Below are 16813 nucleotides of genomic sequence, written 5' to 3'. Positions count from 1 at the left end.
TGATTGTTACTGAAAAGATCTAAATAGATTTATAATTTATGTACTTATTTTCTGATTTGTTGCCGAAGTCTACATCCACGCTTTGACCAGACACATTTGAACTCTGACCATATCATTCAAGTAACCCTTGAATGTGTATTTCTTTTGCCCTTCCTGCAGATTGGAGGTTCATTTATGCTAACTTGACCACAGTGCTTTCCGTCCACAGGCTTTTTCATTGGTCGCGCCCCCGGCAAAGCACGATTGGTTGCGTGAAGGACGTAAACAAATTAGTACCTACTGTATCTACTGTAGTTTTTAATTATTTTATAATTGTAAATTCTATTCAGGAGACACAGATACAATTGTTATATATCAGTAAAATAGTGAACACTTAACACTTGACCGCTTTTATTTTTTAAATTTAATTTTAACCCTTCACGCGCAGGTTTACATATTTGGAGAAAACACCTCGCTAGCAAAAATTAAGCTAGCAGTTTACGCTTTACAGATGGCAGTACCACTGAGTTAATGGTGTTTTAATGGTGTTTGTCACCTAATACATGAACATATCATTAACCCTTTACGGTCTAGGAAAGTTAAAATAAAATGAATTGGGTTGGCGGTTCAAGGTAAGTTAATTAATATTAATGTCACCTTTAGCTCATAACCGTTAATTTAGCTAACTAATGCTACGTAACATCAACTACTGTTGATTTCCAGAAACCGGTTATTGGTGAAGGATGATACAAAAAAGCAAAAGGTGAGACAGGTACGAGACGGTAGGAGCCGTCACCGTCTATGCATACCCTCATATGAGTGTTATAGTTTGACATTTTCTTATAGGAGTTCTCTGAAAAAAGAAAAATGCAGCAAAAGTTGAAGAAGTTGGGACTTCCTCTGCCAGCATCCTCTCAAGATTGTAGTTCTGGTAGCATGGACCTGGTGACTTTGTTTATTGTGAACCAGATAGCTGCTAAAAAAGAAAATACAGGTGAGAACCTGACATCAACTGACCTGAAAAAAGAAACTTAGACATTAGATAACGTCAAAGGTTTTGGAGAACAATGTGTTTCAACCTAAGAAGGACTTTTTATTTAGATTTATGATCACAAATTGGCTTGTTAACTTATATTTACCATATTTTAAGCCTGAGGATGGCAGGTGATTTGAGGAACATGTGCTTGTGTTTTTCAGACGCTCCCAAAGTGGCAGTTCTCAGCAGCAGTAAAGGAATATCCAAGCACAGCAGAAAACAACCTTTTGTGTTACCCATGAGCCCCTGCTCTCCATCACAGCTGAGTCTGGCTGAGGGCCAGCCCCAGAACAGGTAAAGCAGCAGCGTGGATTGTGTAACAGCCTCAAAAGCTACAACCAGCACATTTCTCATATTGAATTTGTTCAGGATTTAGATAGATAGATGGATGGATGGATGGATGGATGGATGGATGGATGGATGGATGGACGGACGGACGGACGGACTTTATTTATCCCAAACTGGGAAATTACAGATTTGCATATTTGTTACATTTTTATTTTGTGTCTAGCTCTAGTTAGTTACATGAGGTATTAGAGTGATATCCAGGGTTCCCACGGGGTCTTAAAAAGTCTTACAAGTCTTGAATTTACAAATCTTCATTTAAAACCTTAAAAATGTCTTTTAAGGGTATTACATTGTATATGGCAGGTAGGTCTTAAGTTATCTTGCCATAAATGTGTGTACTGTGTTTAAAAGCTGCAAAGAAAGTAACATTAAGCGACTCAGTTTCACTTGTTTCAACCCAACAGTTTAAAATGAAATTAGGAACCAGTTATTGCTAACTTTGCAGCTCCCAGTCAGAAATGACTCAGAACGGTGGGAATCAAGGCACTGGAGTAAATAAATACATTTTCTTAAATTCTAGGAGTCACACATTTTTGCCAGTATGGCTGTGAAATAGGCATTAAATTCAGTTCTAAGTAGTCTTAAAAAGGTCTTAAAAAGTCTTACATTTAACTTGTAGAAACCTATAGGAACCCTGGATATCTGATATATGAACACACAACACCTTATTCATATGGGTGACCTTTTAACAAATTTCTGTTGTATGTCACTATTCAGTGATCAAGCAGAAAGAAAGAGAATTCGTGTTATTCCACAAGGGTTCAAGTGTCCCCAGGTTAGTCACTAGTTGCTTATACCACGGATATTAATATCTCTGTTTTAGTTACATTTGCTAAACATGAACAAATAAAGAGTCTTCTACTGTATCTTTCATCTTGTATTGTCTCAAAGTTGTCCCCAGTTTTGGAGTCAGCATTCTCAGACAATAGTGCATCTGATTATCTTCCACGCGCAGCAGACCGCCTCAGCCCCTTTTCCTCCACCTCATCAGCTTCTTCAAGCCAAGGAGGTTGTGAAGTAATTCTGGATCACACTTTAATGAAAGATGAAAAAAATCATGACTTTATTTTGTGTCATCTGTGAAATTAGGCCAAAATGTGTGGGATTCTTTAGGTATTGTTCCCTTACACCTGAATCAAGAGCAAAGAAACCAGATGCAGATGCAGCCACCTTTCTTCTACTCTCCAGACCAAGACTGGGCCAAGGTAGTGAAAAAAGACTGTTCTTAATTTTGCATATTCTTAATTTAAAACTGACAACATTTGGTTGCTGAATAGCTGAAACATATACCAAGTTACCTCTGTTCAGACTTGAATCATTTATTCATTCAGACATTTGATCTTTTTTTCTTATGTTTGATAATATTACTTTTTAAGTCAGGCACTATTATTCTGTTATGTATTGTCTCACATAAACATTGTAATGCATATTTACCAACTACAACAGGAAGAAGAACGCCATCAGCAGTGTCTCCATGCTGTTTATTCTCACGTGGACCAAGGCTATTGTGCAGACCCCCTAATCCCAAACTCTCAAGGGAATCCAAAAGAAAAGCCTCTCAGTCCTTACATTAAACAAACAATGAACTTTAGATCGGGCCGAATTGCATCTTTCTCAGGCAGACCCAGAGGAGGTAATGTCCGACAGACAGAAGGCAGCTTGGCTCACTTTCCTTCTCCTCATCCTCTTGCTATAACTCAGTGCAAATGTAAGCAAACACCAAGTGAAATGCTTGACAAGGAAACTCAAACAGTCCACATCCCCAGAGCTGAGACGTTCGATGTCTCCACTCAGTGCAGCTTGGGTACCAAACCCCATAACTTCAGCTTGTTCCTACCACCTGTTGATGCTTCAGTGCCACATTCAGCCACAGGGAGGCAGACTGACTGCACAGATGCTGCTGCAAAGCTCAGTAGACGCATAGCTTCAGCAGGGAACTCAAGAAGTGAAGTGAATCACACAAACTGGAACAAGACGTACCAAAACAAACTTAGTGGCAACAACTGTGATGGCATAGCGATTCTTCAGGGGCTCCTAAAGCCTTATGTAGGTGCTTTAAAGCATGGAAACAGAGGTATTAGATTTGTTTGTTTTGTGTTAATTAAAACACATTGAAGATTCAGTTTTACAGTCTGAAATGCTATGGAGAGAAATGATTTATTTTGATGCCTCTGTTGTTTTTGATTAAGGTAAGCAGATCGGAGAGGGCAGACATGACAAATGGCAAGAAGAAAATGAACCTGTGATGAAAGATCGCTCAGATCAAGTGCAGGAAGTCGCATCTGGAAACAGAGTAAACACACCCTCAGAAGATGCAGGAGCACTTAAGGAAATAGCCAATATATTGCTCCTGCTGAAACAAAATAAGGAGGAATGATGATAAGTACCTAAATAAGGCCAGTAGATGTAGGTAGATACAAATGAACAACATGTTTGTTCCTCTGTTTGAACACAGTCATCTTCAGTATTTTACCATATTTAACAGTAACACTTGACATTAATTATTCATTATTTGTTCTGAATGAGAGGGATTCATTGAAATAAAGCCCCAAAAACATTTCTCTGATTCATAGGTTTTTATTTCTTTCCCCATATAGATATTCAAGTGTTAAGATTTCATGAAGATATTTATTTTTTATAGAATATAAACTCTAGCAAAACTTTTACAGCTTGAACAATAATCAAATATACTATACAGCACGCTTTTTGTATTTTTGTTGTTCATCGTAAACTGTAGAAACATGGAATTGGCTCACATAGAAAAAACTGCAACCATTTCACCATAAGTAACACATTAATTATTTCCAGTTGACAGCAGAGGACACACAACTGGATGCTGAGGGCTGAACACATTATCTCTGACACTGCACCTGAAACAACCACATTTCGTGTTTAATTGACACATTTTCAGTACACAATCTGTGTCATGGAGCAGTAGTAGTCATCTGTTAATACCTTCAGTTCAGAACTAATTTGCATGGTTTTAAAGGCAAAACACATCATGGACCAAATTAAAATCTAATGGTTCAAACAATGCCCTTATATTTTTGAGCTGTGGTGTGTTATTTTTCATGTACATGGCTGAAATAATGGACAAGCCCACTTCTACTCTACTGATCATTTTCAAAAGAATATGAAGAGGCTTTGAGCTGATTAGTTGTGCTGTGAAGTCTGTGCAAGTTCTCTTTCGCTGCTGAAATACACAAACAAATGATGCTTATGGCATAGTTTGAAAAATGATCAGCAATCAAAACAATTTATAATTAATGGGTTGAACATTGTCATTCAGAGCTGTGTTTGGGTAATGTTTCTGTGTTAACAGCTTATCTAAAGGACAGAGGGTTTCCACATATTACAGTTGTTTTTCTGTATGTGACAGCAGTATCATGGCAACAATTTCCAAAAGCATCGTTGTGTGAAAACCTCAAAATGTAATGCAAACACTATTCAGGCACTGCATGTGTTATAGCATTTAATGAATATATTATTTTGAAATGGCATTGTAAAGATCCTATTAATTCATGAATATGTGCCAAATATTACACAATGCCCTTTAACTGACATAATATAAGAAACCTGTTGAAGTGCAGTGATGGTGTAGTCCCCTTGTGTTTAGTTTCACAAATTTCTAATACACTTACTACTGTCAAACAGATTTTGCTACATAGAACCTATGTGTATCTTATTAACAAGGTGTAAACTCACACGGTTTTACAAAACAACATTGCCAAATTACACTAAAGCCTACTCTTCGACTCTTTGACATTAGGTAACCACGTAAATGATGTGCTCTGCTATTTGTACATATGGCTATGGAGGAAGACAAATCAAAACACATGACATTTTTGTAAAAAAACAAAAAAAATCACAGATGAACCGCAAATATAGCTATGGATCTTATTTCAGTAATATAATACACATCCACATCTGGAATAAAAAAAATGGCCATTAGGCACCTTCACAAAAACACAGGCACTAATATTAGCATGTTCAAGATAGACTGAAATACTTAGAATACAAGTGAAGGCTCAATCATAAATCCATGGTACAGAGAGAACAGCCTGGATGTTTTATACCAGGCAGTCAATGCATCATGACATATGCAAGTTTATACCTTGTTTCATAGTTTTGGATAATTGTAGTGATATAATGACTATAGTCTCTGTTGTATTATGCTAAAACTGGCATTTTTGAAGGCAAGCAACATATTTAAACATTAGAACCTAAAATAATGTGGCTAAGCGGCAGTAAACAGTAACTGCTTGCAAACTTGTTAAGGTCAAATGACATAACAATAAATAAATAGAAATAAATAACGGTAAACAATTCAAATTCCTTCCTGTGCTACGACATCGGTGAGTGGTTTTGTTTTAGGCATCCACTGAAAATATTAACTGTGCTAATGTTAACAATACTCTGTACATCTCTGGCGTTTGCTTTTCATAAAAATATCCACAAAGTATGTAAGGAATTGACATTAGTGTACTGTGCTACAATCAAACAACATTAGACCAAGATGTGTTTCAGAGAAAGGTCGAAAGGCAAAATGGTACAACAGATAAACAATAAGCTATAATTGAGTTTTGTGGACACAGACCTGATTTTCCAACATCACATTTACTTCAATGGAAACATTTTCTGATGTAATACTTTAACTGTAAGAGCAATAGCATATTTAAACAATAAATCATATTTATGTACTGTATGTGTGAAATACTGGGGTCATCTTCCTGCTGCTAAGCCACATCCTCTCCTATATATTTGTGTAAAAAAGACATCAGTTTATTTCATTATCTCCTTCATCATTTGTGTAATGAATAAGGAAGGCCCTAATACTTCACACATTCAGTGTTTGTTCAACAGTCGTATCTCCTGTTCCAGCATCCTCAGTAAAGACACTGAACCTCTATGTATGTACAGTCTTGGAAAAAATTATTAGACCATCAAAAGTCATCAAAAACAATGGTTATGCAATCAAGTACTAACTCCTGTGTGTATCATGTGACTAAAACAGACAGAAAAGAAAAAATGTCTAAAAGCACTGTTTTTGTCAGTGCAATGCCATAGATATTGATGTAAGAACTGAAGTGATTTTGGTTATTATCAAGAAAACATGGAAAATATCTAGATATCAGCTCTGAAATTAAACTACTATGAGCTATTTTTGTTGTTATCATTATATTTGTCCAAACAAATAGCTGTACCAGGCATTAAAATGAACTGGAAATTGAAGAAAACAAAGGGTGGTCTAATCATGTTTTCCACGACTGTATGTTATGTGTATTGTATGTGGAAAAGGTAATTAACTGCCCTTTTAATTGAGATTCTTGTGGAGAGTTATCGATACATTAGCAGGTCCAACTCGTGTAAGGTGTCAGTTCACCCTCAATTCAGAAAATAAGAAAAAAGCAAAACATTTCGACTTCTTCTGCTAAAGCGTTAACACTGTTTTTGGATTCCTGAATAGGCTGAATTGAAAATGAACCAAATCACATTGCAGATACAAGCAGAAGACCTTTAACCTCTAATTTTAAATCTCACTAAGAAGGAAATCAGCAGCTCCTCTGTTGACTAAAAAGAAAAAAATGATACCATTTACAGAACCAACCCAAACACCCAGAGGGAGGAATATGAAATGAAATATTCCTTCGTTAGTCCACATCAGATGCGTCGTTGTCTGATAGATGGTAGTTGGAGCCTTTGACCCGGATGTACTCGACCTGCCGGCCCTCGTCTGAATCGGAAACGCCGCAGGAGCACAGCTGATTCTCAAACAGCGCTTCAATCTCTTCCAGACGCCGAGCTTTGGTTTCTGGCAGGCAACCATAGATGAAAATGAAACCTAGCAAGGCCAGGCTGGAGTAGAGGAAGAATGCACCTGGGAAGAGGAAACAAAACAAGTTCAGATGATGTTAAGAAATATCTTTGCAGATTCTCGCTTACAGACAGAAAAAGAAAGCAAATATATATAAACTGGTGACTGCCTGATAACAACACAACACAGAGGTGTGTTGGCTGGAGAATAAATATACCGCTCGGAAATACATTTTTTTATGGAAGAGGATTAGGGCCACACAGCAAAAAAAAAATACAGTCCAATGTGTTTTTTTTAAAATTATTATTATTATCCTGAGAAAAAAGTTAGAATTTTGAGATTAAAGTTAGAATTCTGGCTTTTTTTCTCAGAATTCTGAATTTTTTTTCTGACATTCAAGGGGAGTGTCACTTTAGCTTTATGGCATGCAGGAGGAGTACAGCAGGCTGACATAATGACGGATTTAGTATGGTGTTATATTAGATTCTTTAATGAAGAGAGCGCAGATACAGGAATCTAGAGCACAAAACGCCATTCCTCCTGCACGCCATAAAGCAAAATCTCTGAGTTTTTTCTCAAAATTCTGACTTTTTTCCTCAGAATTCTGACTTTAATCTTGCAATTTTGACTTTAATTTGGGAATTTTTACTTTAATCTCAAAATTTTGATTTTAATCTCAGAACTCTGACTTTAATCTTGGAATTATGACTTTAATCTCAGAATTTTGACTTCAATCTCAGCATTCTGATATTAATCTCAAAATTCTGACTTTAGTCTCAAAATTCTGTCTTCAATATCAAAATTTTGACTTTAATCTCCGAAATCTGATTTTAATCTCGGCATTTTGACTTTAATCTCAGAATTCCGATTTTAATCTCAAAAGTTTTACTTTAATTTCGGAATTCTGACTTTAATCGTGGAATTTTGACTTTTTTCTCTGAATTCTGACTTTTTCCTCATAATAATAATAATAATAATAATAATAATAATAATAATGATAATAATAATGATAATAATAAAAAACTGAACCTTCATTTTTATTTATTTTTCCAGTGGCCATAATCCTTTTCTGCAGTTTTTAGCCACATAAATTAAGGTAGGAGTAAAATGGAGCTGTCAAAGCCGCATTTTTGTACAAGAACAAGGAACAAGAACTACAAAAACATACATTCAAAACTGACAGAGCTTTAATGAGATTTCTTTGCTGCTCTGATCTCAATTTTCAACAAGTCAGAGGAGAATGACTTTTATTTGTGGGGTTGAAACAGCTGTTATGTCTTTCTTCTACATTTCATTCTTTTAAACGTTTCCGACTACAAACTAGATGAATTGATCATTAACCCATGGGTTCTCAGGATGCCTACGTAGTTGCCCCAGAATTATCGATCACTAGCTCCATGAAACATCAGCACCTTCCTGTCTCGAGGGAAAACCTGCTGTTAAACCACACTGACTGAGGAGGTATGGAAGGGTGACATCTGAGGCTAGTTGATGCAAATTTCCGTGCTGCCATTGACGTAAGGTACACAAGATTCAATTTGGGGTCAGAGTTTGCAAAATAACAACTGCTAAGATGGTATAGAATGGACGGCTGCTGCCAACACATCCTGACTTACAATTAAAATCATGAGTTCAGTTTGTAATTATTGTTGTTCTACTATTATGCTGTGAACAATGTTTGGGGGTCTGTTTAACCCTTAAAGACCCAAACATCCACCATCGACCATACCCATCTACTGGTCTAAACGGTTTAATACCTGTTGATCCACTAATCCTATCAATACATGTACATAATTGGTGTAAAATGAAGTTTGTCATCTTTTCATGGTCATCAGATATGATCCATTTTGGACGTTCACAGGCTCCATAGTTACCATGGAAACACTGTCATCATCTACAACATTGGGCCCTTTTACACTCACACCAATACTCCGATCATTATCCGATTTCTGGAGTTATCAGATTATTCCAGTGGTCATGTAAACAGGTTAATCTGATAGGCTTTATCCCATAACAGCAGTTATCTGATTATGAGAAATCGGACTGACACACCTAGATTTCTCCCAAATACTCTGATGTCTTCAGGCCTGTATACAGGTTAATCTGATTTTGTTTGTTTTTTTACATCTGTGCATGTGTAAAAAAAAATGTACGTCAATGGAAGTTACACAGCGACAACATGAGCCTAAGGAAAAAGGTGAAGAACAATGAAATGAAATGGATAGCAGCAACATGTGACCTATTTTGTAGTCTTATTAGCTCCTCCCACATTAGGACAGCTAACGCTGACACCGCAGGCGTTGCCATGGTCAACAAGACAAGACCAGATGTTTTGAAAATGACAGGAAGTGTACGTCTTACGTCATAACATACGTACATGCTCCGAAAGAAATCAAATAATGGATTGAAACATGTAAACCAGGGTTTTTCAGTGATCACATTTCTGAAGTGCATGTAAATGCATCGCATCTGATTATGGCAGTTATCGGATTACTCACAGTTATCGGGTGTTTATTGTCATGTAAACGAGCTCAGTGATTCACCAGTAAAACCCATAACAGTAGATGGACACACTTGGTTCATGGTCAGTTATTGATATCTTTGGTGAAAAAGTCACTTTTTCAGCAGTTTTCTCTCTTTTGATATAATAACCCTCAACTTAATCTGTGCTTTTATGAACATCTACATAATCAGTAAATTAAATATAGGGAAATACCTGATTTTAACTGGGGAAAAAAAATACAGAGGATCATATAATGATGATAAATCGCTTAAGAATAGTTCAATAGAGAGAAAAATTTATTTGGGAACTGCCACAAAAGTTGCACTGGGTCTTTATGGGTTAATAAGTGAAATGCCTGTTGGGATAAGTGGTTTATTCCATTCGTGCAGCCTAAAAAACTGACCGTAATAGGTCAAGTATTGTGCCAGGTGGAGGAAGGTCAGCGACACCAAGACGTTAAAGGTCCAGTTAACTCCAGCGGCGCAGGCGTTCCCTGTGCTCCTTGCCCACAGAGGGTAGATCTCTGAGTTGATGGTCCATGGCATTGGACCCATCCCTTTGAGACAAGTAAAAAAAAAAAAAAAAAAACAAGTGTTAAAACTTTCCAGCGTCGTAAATCTTAAAGGGTACCAGTGCTGATCATGCTTACAACATTAATTGTCCTTTGTGTGTTACTTATAAGAAAGAGAGGCACAAATTCAATAAAAAAAAATCACCATAAATGCACCACATTGGACTGTTTTTTATGGGAATTATGTGTGGGGGTAGAACTTATGGGGAGCGGCCCAGAGGTTGCGCTAGACACTTTTATTGTCCATCATTTTGATGGACAGTGTCGTAAAAATTCTGTCATCACATATTATTATCTGTCATTTCAAATTTTCATTTTTTAATGATAATGAAACATTTTTAGTAGTATTTAATGTTCAAAAACATCTGAATGATGCAGCAACTGTAGTTGCTGCTGGCTGATATCACGACTCGCATAATTATATACGCCACTTTTAATTGCTGTGTTATCTGTAGACATTCTAAGCTTTCCTTGTGTATGTTCACGCAGTGTCAAATCCCATGTACTGAGGGTTCGGGTTATGTGAACCACAGATCTTGGCACAAATTGACATGTCATCAAATAACACATGAAAGGTAGAAAATGCGTACATATAGCACACCAAATGCCATCAGAACTGGCGTATTACTTGCTTGTCCGTCATCCTTCACCACATCAGTCCCTCTTTTTTCACTGCGTTTATCAATGCCATCACATTCACTGGGCTTTCTAAAATAAGGAGACTCGGCTGTCTTCACATTTTGCGCTAGCAAAGTAACATCTAATTTTGGCTAAAGTCAGCTAAACAACAAGACATGACTTGATACCGACTGATTAATATGCACACTCACCATCAACTGGATAGGGGTCTACTACAGGTGAACTAACAGGGAGTCATGTGACTGAAGTAACGTTGTTGTATTCAGCGTAGTTGTGAACAGTGGTGCTGGTGGTTCTGTGCAGGTAGGAGGCTGTTATGGACTGTTTGATACCTTGTTAAGAGAAAGACAGACCAGCGATTCTGTGAGCAGGTTCTGTTCACAGTGTTTTATAAAACTTTATTTGGTAGATTACCCTCAGTATTTAAATCTGTCAAAATGACGGACGGCCTTCAGAATTTTCCGTCATTTAAAAAAAAAATCTGTCAACGATAGAATATTTTCAGTTAACGTGACCTCTGGAGCAGCTATTACTGGCTAACAGTGACATACTATCGTTGATTCCAGGTGATTGAGTGCGAATAAACAAACAGCAGTCAGTGGGCCAGATTGAGTGGAAATCAAGTGTTTGCATCTGTTGTTTGTGCAGCCATAGGCTTTGCCATTGTTCTAGGGATGTGACCCAGCACTGGTCCATAATGTGTCATCTTAGACTGGTGTCTGCTGCACGGGGTCAGTGACCAGTCCATCTCAGCCCAGGTAATCGGACAATACAACCTGGTGCGCCGTTAAGGGGGGGTAAACATGACAAATTCATGGGGCCCAGCATTTGTGTGGAGCCCATTGAGAAGTGGAGGGGGTCCAGTGGCTAAAGGTTAGAAGTTGTGAAAAGTTCATGTAAGATGTGCTGCATAGAAGTCGGACGTTGAAAGCATGTTAAGTTTCAGTTTTGTTTCACACCAGCGTAAATTACGTTAGTTATGGGACCTCCCTGCCCCCCGACAGATTGACAAGATAGTGAATTTTATGAAGGGTCTATATTGTTTACCTTTCATGGGGCCCACAACTGGTAGCAGTGCCCATGAATACAGCGTTACTTCACTACTGGTGCTGGAACAGCCCGTAAAGGAGGTAACATGTCGCTGACCATGCCTACAGCAGTAGGACTATAATCTTAGCTGACGGGACCACTTTAAAGGGGTCATATTTTGGTAAACCCAATTTTATTAGTCTGTGGTTCATTTATTTGTGTATTTGGACCCTAATAGTTCATAAAGTTTGAATTTGAACCCTCCAGGTGCTGCTGCAAAGCTATCTTTATATTCATTCTGGCAAAAATCTAGTAGATTTCTACAACCTGTTTTAAGTCCTGCTTAATTTGTTACATTTACAACTAGTTACATCACGACATTTGCACATATAAGGTCAAGACTTCCGACGAACATTTTTCCGAGTACGACATAATTGTTTGTCAGCAGCAGCGATTGTAGTAAAAACTGAAAATATGTCCAAACTTTGAGCCGATTACCTAAAATGTTGAGTTGTTGGTTGTATTAACGAACACAAGTAGCTGAACAGGACAGAGCAGCACAGCCAACAACCTGCAGGGGGTGGGGCATAAAGTGTCTCATTTGCATTTAAAGGGCCAACGCTCAAAACCACCTTTCTGAAGTCATTACTCAGAAATAGGGTTGAAGATGGACCTGTGGAGCTGAATTAATGAAGAATTCAGACCCACGCATAGTATTTACAGTTTATGTAGACCACAGGGAAATGTTTTAAAATGTGTAATTCCATTTAAAAAAAAAAAAAAAAAGCAAAATATCACTCCTTTAAAATGTCTTTTACCTGGAGCAAAAGCAGCCAAATAGAACACGAGACCAAGTAAGACCAGCCAGGAGTAGGATGTGGGGCAATAGTTGTAAGCCCAGTACGTATGTTCTTTCATCTGGCTGGAGTTGGAGCATCTGAGAGGAGAGGCACATCATAAAATGTAACAAATGTAATAAATGTAAAAGTCACTCAAAGGTAGCAATTATTGTACAGTTAGGATTAATGAGTTGTTGATTCTGTTCATCAGTTCAGTTCATACTTCATACTTCAGTTTATACTTCTTCTTATTCCTTTTTGACCATGCAAATTTAGACTTGTCTGTACTGGAAGACAGATTCTGTTTATTTAAATGTAGTTTTATTTTATTTGTTTTGTTTTATGTTGTTTCTTTGCATGTTTGAAATAAATGAAATGAATCCTATGTCTAATCTGCTACATTACCTTATTCCATCTAAAGTCACTGCACTATTTTGAGAAAAGTACCCAGTAATTAAAATATGGTAACAGAATAAATGATCTTAATCCTGCTTTGAAATGTTCTTCATTCAGTAGGAAATACACGCCCTGTGTTTATACACTGTTGCTCATAAAGTTGGAATTGTTCTCAGACGCATTCCTTTTTATTCCTATTTATACACACATACACTTTGTCTACCAAGAATAAATCCCATTCATGGTATAAAATATGTGAAACTCAAGTAACTACACCTAATTCCAGAATATTTTGTTGGAAAAACATAATGAGATTTTTTTATAACACCAAAGATCAAAAAGGCTTCAGTATCATTACCTCAGCCCTGTTGGAGGTTGTGCGGTGAGCAGGATGTGGGTCATGCTCACGTTTTTTGGCCATGGACAAAATTATCCCAATATTGGAATAATATCAGTGAAGAACTTGGAAAATATAGGGATACGAACTACCAAGGACATGTTCTGTGCTATATTTGGGTCATTTAACAGGAAAAGACATACCAAGTAAGGATAAATATTTGATTAAAATCCTCTTGGTAGCGTCTAAAAAAGCCATCACATGAAAATGGTGTAAAGAGGACCCCCCCAGAGGACCCCCACTACTCTAAATAATTGGAGAGACATTGTGGAAGAAATTCACAACATGGAAAGACTTACTTATATCATAAAACTACAGCACGAAACATGTGAAGACTGATGAAACAAGTAGTCAATATACAGGACAACTGACACTATGTTCTAAATGTTTGTGTTGTAAAATTTCAAAAATTAAACAATAAAATATAAGTAACTCTAATGTTCATAGTTACTTTTTATAATTGAATATCCAAATACTAAACGCTCATGTGCACTGTTAGGCTCCTTCATTTCATTTATTTATTTATTTATATTTTTTTTCTTCCTTGTATTATGATTATAAATACTATTATGTGTGTATACATATATATGTATTTATGCATAATTTTCTTTGTCTTATTTCCTAGAAGTGTGGTTGACTATGTGTACCAGCTTGTTAATGTTAATATTATTATTATTATTATTATTATTATTATTATTATTATTATTATCCATTTACTTACTTATTTACTTTATCTAATTTACTCTTTTTTCTCTTTCTTTTTCTTCCTTTCAGTGAGCATTATTGATACCCTTTTTTCTTAAAAAAAAAAAAAGAGAACAGTGTACTTTGTACCAATGATGTCCTGTATAATATCTTATGAGACAGTTGTGAATAAAAATTTTAATTAAAAAAAAAAAAATATATATATATATATAAATAAGTAAAAAAAAAAAAAAAAAGAAAAAAAAGAAAGAATAAATTGTATTGTCACCTCATTTTATGAGAAGAAATGTAAAAATACTTTATTCCAACTTTATGGGCAACAGTGTATAATTGGTACCTAGTAATTACAAAAAAAGGAACAGTGTATGTTCTTCATAAGATCACGAGCTGTATTATGCTATTTATATTTCAGTGAAGCTTCTTATTGGATCATTTTATTTTTATTCTAATATTTAACACCAAGATCTTTGTGGGTTTTTTTTTTTATTGCAAATGTATCAGTGCCAAATACTGCTTACTTACAAATTCTTTAAAAACAAAACAAAACACATTGATCAGTCTTAATGTACTGTAATGTACTGTATCAATCTATTTTAATTCTCTGCAATTAAAGATACCTTCCCCATGATCAGACCCCCTCCTTCTGCTGCATCTAAACACATGCACAGCCTCCCACTGCTTCATGGGACTCACCTGCCCCACGCTGCCTGCTCAGTGGAGGCCTTATTGACTGGTACACAGGAGGAGGAGGTGAGGAGTGCTGAGCCATTGTCACGGTAACAAAAACCACAACCAGGGTCCAACATGCACGGCTCGCACAGCCTGCAATCAAAGAGACGGCATGAGCGGTGATTACAAATAATTTCCCAATACACATATCTATCACAGTGGGGCAACTTATACAATCATATTCCCTTTCTTCAAATTTAATAAGCACATTTTATTTCGATGGAGACACTGTGAATTTCAACCTATTATACAGGCTCTATTTCCTGTCTGTCTCTGTTATGTGCTGATGAATGAAAGCACATCTACAAGCCATGCATATGGAAGACCATCTGAAATACTGACAAACCATCTTTCATGGGAGCAAAGAAAAGCAGCACATGCTTTTTCTCTGTTGTCAGTGTGATACTGATAGAAATGATGAGATGTATCTTTGTTTCACACGTCTATTTTAGGTGAATGCATCTTTGCAATCTGTGTATTCACCTTGCTCTAATTACAATGAAGTCAAATAGAGTAAAATAAAACCGTGAATTAGTTTGCATATATTATATTCTGGGAAGGTGAAAAGAGACAAAGAGAAAGAAAGAATTTATGTTAACCTCTATTTCTCATTAGAGCTGTTGTATGTGTAATAATATGACAGGTTTATTTGTGATCCTAGTGACTTAAAACCCTGTATACTGCAGTTCTATTCGAACCTGTTCAGACCTGAGCACCATTCTCAGCCTACCAGCTGCAAATGACATTCCCAAAAGGAATGGAGTATATGTCATGAAAAGTTGGGGGGGGGGTTTCTCTATAAATTTGGATTCAAAAGAAAAGTAACATCTATCTCAGAATCTTTATCAAATGTACTCACAGTAAATGTAGCTAAAATCCAGCAAAAAAAAACAACAACCTGAAAACAATTTGTATTTAGAATGAAAACCAACTGGAAATCATGGGCTAGTAGTAGTAGTAGTAGTGGTTCATTACTATACTAGCAATATTTTTAAGTGATTTTCTCACTTTCTCTTTCAAACAAAAAAGTTAAATCCCGATAAGTGGCATCATTTAAGCAGTGAAATGGGACATCCTATATATACTGAACACTTCATGATCCATACAGTGTCAATACCCCCTGACTAATTCATCCTCTCACAAACTTATATTTGCACTCTCTACATATTGACAACATAAATCCTCACTGTAAATAATATGGCAATGTCTACTGCCACAGTACTATTGCACAAAATATCAGTTTGTCTATTACCACAGAGCCAATCAAATGTTAGCATTTATCCTAGAGCCAAACATGAATACTCTTCCATGAACTCATTAACCTCTTGTTGCCTCAGTACTGTGGTCATATATCGTGTGTACTTCAGCACATTCTTTTGTACATTTTACTACCACAGTACTGTGGCAACTAATGGAAGAAATGACAAATTAGTGATAGTATATAGTATAGAACAGGAATTATTGTTCTAAATATTCTATATGTTGTTTTATGGTGTTGTTTGCTCTGGAGGCTGGAGAAGGTGGGCGGAGCTACATGTTAGATGCAGCAGTGTGTCATGTGACTTCTCAGTTCTGCATCAGTTGTGTATTGAGTGCTGTGGTCTGAACTCTGCACACTGAACATTGTCCCAGTGGCTGATTTATATTAATGTCAGATTTTACCAGCGTGTACCCCCCCTGCCCTTTTGAAAATCTTCAGAAAAAAATTAAATTAAAAAACTTTTACTTCAGACAGGAATTGAACCCAAGTTTTCTGCATTGTAGTCTGATACATTACTTACTGAGCTAAATCTCCACTTTCAAAGATTGACCTATTTGCTTTCTGTT

General features: G+C 36.5%; 2 protein-coding genes across 3 annotated transcripts in view; one reads left to right on the top strand and one right to left on the bottom strand.

The window, feature by feature from the left end:
• Positions 1–244: 244 nt before the first annotated feature.
• On the top strand, positions 245–6353 carry redic1 (regulator of DNA class I crossover intermediates 1). 2 transcript variants are annotated; one of them, XM_030150384.1, is made up of 9 exons: positions 245–611; positions 703–742; positions 826–973; positions 1177–1309; positions 2081–2138; positions 2255–2372; positions 2477–2568; positions 2810–3437; positions 3553–6353. In XM_030150384.1, exons 1-9 carry the CDS (start codon positions 589–591, stop codon positions 3738–3740), a joined length of 1428 nt encoding a protein of 475 aa, XP_030006244.1. In that variant the 5' UTR covers positions 245–588; the 3' UTR covers positions 3741–6353. The 2 variants fall into 2 exon arrangements, with proteins under 2 accessions (XP_030006244.1, XP_030006243.1); XM_030150383.1 differs by having other exon boundaries at positions 2453–2568.
• Positions 6354–6605: 252 nt separating this feature from the next.
• Positions 6606–16813, bottom strand: part of slc2a13a (solute carrier family 2 member 13a) — a 108007-nt gene continuing 97799 nt past the window's right edge. Inside the window, exons 7-10 of the mRNA XM_030150382.1 lie at positions 14951–15079; positions 12739–12857; positions 10085–10237; positions 6606–7241 (exon numbers count right to left, since the gene is read on the bottom strand). Of these exons, the coding sequence (XP_030006242.1) occupies positions 7015–7241; positions 10085–10237; positions 12739–12857; positions 14951–15079 (628 nt within the window). The 3' untranslated portion in view covers positions 6606–7014. The remainder of the gene's footprint in view (positions 7242–10084; positions 10238–12738; positions 12858–14950; positions 15080–16813) is intronic.

This window comes from Sphaeramia orbicularis, chromosome 12 (assembly GCF_902148855.1).
Source record: "Sphaeramia orbicularis chromosome 12, fSphaOr1.1, whole genome shotgun sequence".
NCBI classification, from domain to species: Eukaryota; Metazoa; Chordata; class Actinopteri; order Kurtiformes; family Apogonidae; genus Sphaeramia; species Sphaeramia orbicularis.
This window is presented reverse-complemented; position numbering and strand designations above follow the sequence as displayed.

What these genes read in the sequence shown, in the direction of transcription:
- redic1 (XM_030150383.1), top strand. Translation starts at nt 589, where the DNA reads ATGAATTGGGTTGGCGGTTCAAG. An exon ending in ATGATACAAAAAAGCAAAAG is followed by an intron (nt 743 to 825) that starts GTGAGACAGGTA and finishes ATTTTCTTATAG; the next exon opens with GAGTTCTCTGAAAAAAGAAA. An exon ending in CAGACCAAGACTGGGCCAAG is followed by an intron (nt 2,569 to 2,809) that starts GTAGTGAAAAAA and finishes CAACTACAACAG; the next exon opens with GAAGAAGAACGCCATCAGCA.